This window comes from Cibotium barometz, chromosome 58, assembly GCF_041138505.1.
Source record: "Cibotium barometz isolate CiBa-2024 chromosome 58, ASM4113850v1, whole genome shotgun sequence".
Classification (NCBI taxonomy): Eukaryota; Viridiplantae; Streptophyta; class Polypodiopsida; order Cyatheales; family Cibotiaceae; genus Cibotium; species Cibotium barometz.
In genome coordinates this window covers 19,979,277-19,988,239 of record NC_141103.1, presented here as the reverse complement: position 1 = coordinate 19,988,239, position 8,963 = coordinate 19,979,277, and the positions used below count along the sequence as shown (strand labels likewise).

At 39.4% G+C, this 8,963-nt stretch overlaps 1 protein-coding gene across 2 annotated transcripts; it reads left to right on the top strand.

The window, feature by feature from the left end:
- Positions 1-3,611: 3,611 nt before the first annotated feature.
- Positions 3,612-7,641, top strand: LOC147606010 (uncharacterized). 2 transcript variants are annotated; one of them, XM_086792605.1, is made up of 7 exons: positions 3,612-4,279; positions 4,415-4,853; positions 5,012-5,217; positions 6,178-6,433; positions 6,665-6,750; positions 6,881-6,978; positions 7,096-7,641. In XM_086792605.1, exons 2-7 carry the CDS (start codon positions 4,647-4,649, stop codon positions 7,455-7,457), a joined length of 1,215 nt encoding a protein of 404 aa, XP_086648731.1. In that variant the 5' UTR covers positions 3,612-4,279; positions 4,415-4,646; the 3' UTR covers positions 7,458-7,641. The 2 variants fall into 2 exon arrangements, with proteins under 2 accessions (XP_086648731.1, XP_086648730.1); XM_086792604.1 differs by having other exon boundaries at positions 3,653-4,853.
- Positions 7,642-8,963: the final 1,322 nt, after the last annotated feature.

Below are 8,963 nucleotides of genomic sequence, written 5' to 3'. Positions count from 1 at the left end.
TAAAGTTTCCACAGATCAGTATCGGGAAGATTATCCCCTAGGAGAATTGCCAACAGACAATTGCAAGCAAGAGTAAGAAAATAGTTGCATGGAAAAAAAGGCAAGAGTTTCTTAAACTCATGCTATAAATAATGCATGTGGGAGTACGTGCATTATCTTGCGGTCTTTACATGTGGCAGGTATACACCCATGTTCTTTCACACATGAGTGATAAACATGTGTCACTCATGCATTCGATCATCATCATTGCATGCCACATGCACATAACACCATTACTTCTGACGTCATCATGTAGTGTCATAACTAATTATGGTGGGACCTCTTATGTTAAACCCTTAATCGTAGAATTAAGCAACAAGATTTTCTTAAATAGCATGGCTTACTTTCATCCATCTTCGTCACAGCGTGATTTGCTCTTCGTCGTCTCTACGCCATCTCATGTCTTCATGGTATAACCTTAGAAAACCTTAACTCATGCTATACTTTATACCATCTAGAGTAAATCTATTTTATTTAGCATTGATACCTCTAAATAAACTAGTATTGGTGTAGCTAAAGCAATACCGTTTAGAGAGAATTTATTTTATTTATTTATTTATCATTGATACATCTAAATAAACCAGTATTGCTGTAGCTAAAGTAATGTTACTTTTAGAGAAATTCTATTTTATTTATCATTAATACATCTAAATAAACTAGTATTGGTGTAGCTAAAGTAATGTTAATTTGATTTAAAAGACTAACTTTTATCTTCATTAAGACATGACTTATGGCATACTTTGATCAACTCACTAAAATTTGACAAGCTTTAGTCTTTTATCAAGAGTATTAGATCATGAATAAAACTACAAAGAAAATCATAATGTGAATTGGGTGTGCATGAACAAGTGGGTCAACTTAAATCATTTCCTACTAGAAATCATAGGGGTTGGTAAATGTGTGAAACATTAATAGGAGTACAAGTTTAGAGGATCTTATTTTGAAATTGATAAAAATATTATGCCCCTTAGTTCATTAACAAAATGCATAGATGTATTTTTTATTTCAGTTATTAAACATTGATGTACCCATTGATGTAAACCAATGTGAATATAATCCTTGTGTTTGTGAAGGCCATCTTTCTATTTGAGTATCCCAACACATATCTCTAAGCCATGAGATACATGTGTCACAAAGAAAAAATACAACAGGTAGTAGAGGAAATTAAAATTTAGATATCAAAAATTTTAAAAATAAATTGTATGATGAAATTGGGTTGATGTAGATAAGATCAACATGGTTATGTAACAAGATCATAGTTCCAAATTCTTAAATAAGATCATAGCTCCAAATGCTTAAATAAGCCCATGTATGAAGATATATAAAGGTGGAGAGTTGGTGTGCTTCCTCTTCAAACTTCAAAAAATTCAAGAAAGGGCCAATGTTTATTTTAAAAAAAATCTTACAAAACTTTATACTTATGAATACAAAATTTTATTGGAATTGACACAATTTTGAGCTAAAGTATAATTAAAATGTCTTAAATTTTACGTATTTTTTGAAATTGAGAACACCTTTTTTACTAGTAAAAATAAGAACACCTTTTTTACTAGTAAAAATGAGAACCTTTCAGGTCGATTGTACATAGTTTTTTGTGAGCACTAGAATGGGCCCTTCACTTTTGGTCAATGATCACATGTTAATAAACCAGTGGTCCAACAAATAATGATCAATGTCACGTGAAAGAGCATTGTATTGTTTCTTCTTCTTTTTTTCATTGAACACTTAGATCCACGAGGGATTTTTTTGGAGATTTTTCTACTCACATAATAACAAAATAACTTACCTCATATAACCTATTTCCCTTGATGCTTTGTAAGGGTCCTCCTTCGCCTAATGGGAAGTGCATATTATTTTCACCAAACATCAAACATAGTTACAACCATGCTAGCGGCTTACACAGGGCACCTTATGATGAAAAGCTAAAGCCAATTGAATCAAAACATGGAGAACCACCATACGGCTTTTCTCCATTTCCTTAGTATTGGATTAAATGCACCATCTCTCTCTCTCTCTCTCTCTCACACACACACACACACACACACACACACACACACACACACACACACACACACACACACACACATGCATGCACATGCAATTACACACGTGTATATCACCTACACTTGCATGCTCGCTCATGCACACACACATGGGCAATGGTAGCCACTCCTGCTCCAATTAATTTCACACTTTCTAGCATGTCCATGCATATACACACATATGCACACACACACACACACACACACACACACACACACACACACACACACACACACAAACACACATATAGAGAGATCTAAAACCTAGATGGATCATTTGTGAGCACGATGTAGATGTGAATATTTTGAAGGTTTTGATGAAATGGCACAAAGAGCACCACGAATGCATGCATTCTAATTGTGTGTGTGTGTGTGTGTGTGTGTGTGTGTGTGTGAGAGAGAGAGAGAGAGAGAGAGAGAGAGAGAGAGAGAGAGAGAGATGATCTTATCTTGGAACTGAACTGTGTGTGCTTTTGATTGACTTTATCTTTATCCATATACCTTTTGATGTAGATGTGTGAGATGTCTTTGTCACATGACAAGTTGCCTTTTTACAATTTGTAATGTTGGGGCACTTGAAGTTGAGAGCTTTCATTTTCCTACATGCATTTTGGCCTATCCCATTGAATCATTTCATAAAATCTAAAGGACACTTGTACCATAATGCTCATCTCCTCACATGCTCCTTATTATAAGAACTCTTCTTATCTACACATGTTCTTACAGATCCCCAAGGTCCTCTCTCTATGAAGTATAAAAAATACTTCTTAAGGCCTTTGATGTAGGATGCAAAGAAGGGAAGCTCTTATTGCACACTATTAAATATATGGTGATGGCAACTTGTTATCTTTAAGACTAGACGGAGCATCATCATATGAGTTATCCAAACGGTGAGGGGTTTTTACATGATAGATTTCCATGGCATGGTAGCTATTTTCGAGCAATTGAGGCGAGCAATTGAGGCCATGCCGAGGTTGGATGTTTGTGGAAAGTTTTTCTTGTACCCAAGGACCTTGAATTAGCTCAAAAGAAAGTTATGTAGCTAGCTAAACATGAGATCTTTTCTGAGAGCCCTTTTTTAATAGTATGTGATTATATGTGTGTGTTTATATGTCTACTAAATGTAAAACACAAATGATTTCTTTGAGAGAGAGACACACACAACCCTTTTTTAATAGTATGTGATTATATGTGTGTGTGTTTATATGTCTACTAATTGTAAAACACAAATGATTTCCTTGAGAGACACACACACGATGCTATAAACACAAATGGATTCTTTGAGAGAGACAAACACATTGCTATAAACACAAATGGGTTCTTTGAGAAACACACACATTGCTATAAACACAAATGGATTCTTTGAGAAACACACACATTGCTATAAGCTTGGAAAAAACACATGAATTTCTCTGAAAATTGGCATGGGGAAGTGCAAACAAGTGTGGGTGTGAAGTGGTCAAACAGGTCAGTGTGTGTGTGTGTGTGTGTGTGGGTGTGGGTGTTTGGGGCGGATGTGTGTGTGTGTGTGTGTGAGAGATAGATGGGAAATGGGAGAGAGTGTTACTAAAATGGGCACTCTACGACGCGGCAAGCCGACTGTGCATTAGCTTCAGATTTTCCTTCAACACGCGTTGCTCTTAACTGTACGTCTCCTCAGCAGTTGCCGACCTTCTTATCTTGTAAAGAAAAGCTACCCACCTTACCCATGCAACTCCTCTCCCAGGTCTCGCCTTTATCCCTTCAATTTCTAGAAGTGTTTCATCAGTAGTGCCTTAACGCGCCTTCTTTCCTCCACAATCACACTGCTACCTGTTGAGATTTGGGTCACCTGCATCTTTCCTTTCTGCAGCCTTGAGATCTATCATGAATGGGGCTTCTGGTTCATCTCTTCTCTTCTTATCTTAACGCAGACATTGATCAATGAGTATGCAGACAACTTAACGCAGAATTAGAGCCTTTTTGAAGCAGCTCTCATTTGGGTCATCTCATATCCCACATCTCAACTTGAGTAGTACAATGCAGAAATCAGGCTTGCTTTGAAAGGATTTGAGCGTTTGGGTGATTCTTAATCTCCAGTGTGAGAATCGTGGGTCTGATTCAGTAATAGGGCCTTCTACATTGATCACTTTGGTTCATGTCATGGGGACCTTTTTGATGTTATTGGGCCATCTCATATCTCTGAAAAGTGCCCAAAAGTGAGTGCAGGATAGGTCTTTTTGAAGAGCTCTAGTGTTTGAAAGCTCCAATTAGTTGATGTTGTAAGGATTTGGGCAGATTAGTCAGGAATTCATGAAGCTAATTAACAGTGAGCTGATTTCTTCAATGTGCAGGTCTTTGGTCTGCTTTTTTGGGGTGTTGAAAAAGGGAGAAAAAAGGGGGGGGGATATAATCTGTCCATGCCACTTTAGCCACTGTGCAGGGAAAAAAAAGAGCCCTTCTTAAAGAACCCAGTCCTCACATCAAGCCTTTCACAGCAGGCCCCTTTCTTGAAGCTCTTTATTGAACCTGCATTGAAGTGCTGCAAGAGTGTTCTTTGGTAAAAGGCAAAGGCACACAAGTCCCATGTCTTACTCTGTGTGGCAGCAATCTAGGTTGAGAAAGCCAAAGCAGATCAACCAGAGACACAAAAAAGACAGTCTCACAAGCATATCTATGGGGGAACAAGTGCCCACATCTACTCCTTCAAGTGGTTTAATGCTGGGAAGGTCCAATCTAGATTGCTTCTTGGACCATACCACCCCATCAGTTCAATGCCAATACTTACCCAAGGTAATCATAATCAATACATTCTCTGATAACCTTCTCCATTACAATGCTATCCATGCTCTGTTATAATCATTTATCTCATATTGTGTTACATTCTGAAGCTAAGTGTAGTGTAAGCTTCTTATGTTAATTAGGCCTGCTAATCATTTTTGTTTTGGCAGGCTTCAAGTGGTGATCCTGTATGTGAGAGCATGCCATTTTTCAGCTTGGGTGATTTGTGGAGCTCTTTTGATGAGTGGAGTGCTTATGGGGCTGGGGTCCCCCTCATATTGCCTTGTGGGGAGACCATAGTGCAATACTATGTGCCCTACCTGTCTGCCCTTCAGATCTACTTGCATCCGGCCTGCAGCTTGTTCTCAAATAAGAGGTATACAACAATTTAATGTTAATAATGCATGTGTTATTTGCTCTCTCAAAACATTGTCCTATCATTGATCCTTGCAATTAACATTGAGAAAATACAATTATAATAGCCCTCTTAACATTAGGCTATGATGGGTCTTTGCTATTAACATGGAAATACAACTATAATTTCCCTCTTCCTTTTTAATTGCCATTATACAATTTGTTTTAATGATGGTGGGTACAATTTTGTTCGTAATTTGGGCACTTGTGATTTTTTCTCATCAATTTCCATAGATACTGCAAGCATGCTTTTTCTTGCTTTTCTTTTCCTTCAACCCACTTTTTTTTTTCTTTTTTGCTTTTTTGCTTTTTTACCCTACCAAATGGCACCCACTATGCAAGTTCTTCTACATCACAGCCCACAATGTAAGCTTTGTTTTGCTTTTGTTTTTCATTTACCCTGTCAAATGACAGCCCATTATGCAAGCTAGTTTACATCACCGCCCACAATGCAAGCCTTGCTTTTTCTTGCTTTTTGTACTTCTCCACATTGCAGTCTACATTGCGATTTTCAAAACAGCAAAAAGGCCTGCTTTCCCATCACAGCCCACAATGCAAAGCTCCACTGTTGCCCTTTTCACATCAACGCACACAATGCAGGACTTGCTTTGTGAGCTTTTTCACCACTGCCTGCAATTGAGAGGTTGTTTTCCCCTTTACTTTTTGCCCCTTGACATTATTGCCCGGAATGCAAAGCTAATCTTCCTGTTTTTGTCACAAAATAGTAAAAGAAATGCAAGGGAGGGTTCTGGAGTGTGTGTCTACATTTTTTCCCTCTCCTCACATTGAGTGCATAATTTGCTTTTCCCCTTTTACCATCAATTGCCAACATGGACATAGTTTTGCTTTTCTTGACATTCTGAACATTGTTTTTTTTTAATAAAATTGGGTGTAAAAAAAGATTGGATATGGTTTTTTTCAGGAGGCTAGGTGATGAGAGTGATTGGAGTGATGTCAGTGACACGAGGGATGCCAGCAGTGATTGTGGGAGCGACAATGAGAATGAGAAGGTGTCATTGAGGCTTCAGATGAAGGCTGATCAATGGGACAGCTCCAGCTGTGTGTCCTCAGAGAGACTAAGTTACGCATCAAGTGAACAGGGTGATCGGCAAGGCGACCTTGTTTTCGAGTACTTTGAGAGATGCTCCCCTTACGGTAGAGCCCCTCTTGCAGGAAAGGTGAGTAATGGCGAATTGATACTTGGGCGGTTTTTTCAGCATTTAATCTGATCATTTGCATTAACCCAATGTTTGGAAGGTGTGCTGTGATGCAAAATGCCTGCAAATTTTGATATGGTAGTGTTGGCCTTTAATCCTGTCGCAGACTACGACAGTGTTGTTATGAAGCTAATTAAGTTAGCCCCTAAACTGCCATTTGCTCTAGTTTTACTTAATGGTGGTGCTGTGTAGATTAGCGAGCTTGCTGCTGGATTTCCTCATTTGTATTCTCTGAGGAGCAGTGAGCTGTGGTCTGCAAGTTGGGTGTCTGTTGCTTGGTAAGGTTTTTTTCCCTCATCTTTTCAAAATGATTTCAGCTATGGTTTATGCTGTTCTAGTTGTAATGTATCTTTGAAACCTTTAAACTCGTTAGGTTCAGAATTTTGGTTTTATGATGAGTTTTCACAGGTATCCGATTTACCGCATTCCAACCGGACCTACAATGAGTGACTTGTCTACATGCTTTCTCACATTCCACTCCCTTTGGACTCCTCCCTTGTTGCAAGGTGAGTGGAATACTGGACATGTTATATGATTGGTTGAACTTTGGGCCTTAATTTTATACCTTTGGTCATCAGTATAGTGTGCTAGCATAAGGCCCTCTTTTGGGTTTCAATTTGCAGATCCAGCAATGCAATTAAGGGCCAACACAAAGCATCAGACTGTTATAGAGAGGTTTGACCATCGTGATAACGGCGATGACTGTTCTCTTGACTCTGATCGTAGCAGTAAGCAAGAGCAAGAGCAGTGGCTTCGAGATCATTCAGCCTGGAGAATCAAGGCGGGGACGACTCTGGAGCTACCCACATTCGGCCTGGCTTCTTATAAGCTGAGGGGACCGTTTTGGGCATCAGCGGCTCCTGCGGACAAGAGGCGTGCATCCTTGCTTGCCAGCTCTGCGGATTCATGGCTCAGGCAGCTTAGAGTTCAACATCCAGACTTTGATTTCTTTGCCTCAAGGGAGGCGACAAGGTCTTACCGATGAGTTTTGCAGAAGAGGAGATAGAAAGCTAACCAATTTTGTGAAAGAGTGCTAACTGTTTTGGAGGGGGATCTATGCATGTGTAGGTTGGATAGTGGAGAGCCTCATAGATAGTCTATCACAGAGACTCTCTTTTTTTTTTTGCACTCGTGTACATTTTGTATCGAAGAAAGCGAAGCTTTAACTAGGCTCTGTGTTTTTCTCTTCCCCCCCCCTCTCTCTCTCTCTCTCTCTCTCTCTCTCTCTCTCTCTCATGCAAACTAGGCCCTTCTCTAGCATAGGTTAAAGAATGTGGGCATAGAGGGGAGTCCCATCCTCTCTCTCTCTCTCTCTCTCTCTCGCCCAATTAAAGAACTCTTGAATATGCCAACTATGCATGAGAGAGAGAGAGAGAGAGAGAGAGAGAGGGAGGGAGGCATCTGCCTTACCGGGAGGTTCTTCTGTGCCCAGTCTACAGCACAAGAATGTTATGGCCTACTCTGCAACTTTTAATTGGGCGGTTCACGAGCTAATGGGTGGGACAGTTTTTGGGGGGGACTTTGTTGATGACAAACACAAACCCGTCTTGCTATGTGTCCGGTGGTTTCCCTTGCCCAACCCACCACCACATCTGTCCACCGTGGTCTTCTCCCTTACCCAAGCCACCACCACGAACTGGAATGCTGTACATAACCCACCACACCGCCTGTCCTGCTGTTGAAAATTTAAATTTATATTGACCAAGGCAGAATATTTATCCTGGAAATCCTTCTTCAGTTTACACCTTTCTCATTTTTGATGCCTATTTCAAATAAAGGCTTCTTATATTAAGAAATTAGAAAAAGAAGTTGCATGTAAAGAGCTCTAATCAGCACAATATCCTTGGAAATGATAGTCCCTCTTATATCATCAAATGTTCTTGAATTGCTTGACTCAGCTGGTCATTAGCTTTGCTGTGAAGTTTCCCTAAGTGTGAGTCTAGATCTTTCAGCCTCCTTTGTATGTATCTTTAACCTGCATGAACCAATTTCTCTGTCAGCCAGATATTGTTAGTAGGATTGCTGTTAGACATGAACTCAAGTCTATGTAACCTGTTAGACATGAACTCAAGTCTATGTAACCAAATACACCACCGCATTTCAGTTCTCAAAACTACCCATAATTCCATGGTGCACCCAATGCTTTCTTCTAGTGGACCCATTAGTAATCACCGCTTTAGTTCTTGTCTATATAGTAAGTGTTTCTTTGTCCATTCTAAAGTGGATCTATTAGTAATCATCACTTTACTTGTTGTCTATATAGTAAGTTTGTTCGTTGTGATTTTTAGAATTGTGGGTATGATTTTTGAAGAATCACGATGGTGGAATCCTTGTTTGTTCTTTGTCATTTTACTTTTTAAAGTATTTCATTACAAAGGAATGAGTCCAATTCGACCCTTAATGTTGAGATCTTTCTTCCTAGCAGCACCATTTGGCTATTGATAATAATGTCTTACCTTTGCATCCCTTTTAATGGTGATTCACCGGATTG

Coding starts and splice junctions, on each gene's coding strand:
- LOC147606010 (XM_086792605.1), top strand. CDS start 4,647: ATGTCTTACTCTGTGTGGCAGCAATCTAGGTTGAGAAAGCCAAAGCAG. Junction 4,854..5,011: donor AATGCCAATACTTACCCAAG/GTAATCATAATC, acceptor TTGTTTTGGCAG/GCTTCAAGTGGTGATCCTGT. Junction 6,751..6,880: donor AGTTGGGTGTCTGTTGCTTG/GTAAGGTTTTTT, acceptor GAGTTTTCACAG/GTATCCGATTTACCGCATTC.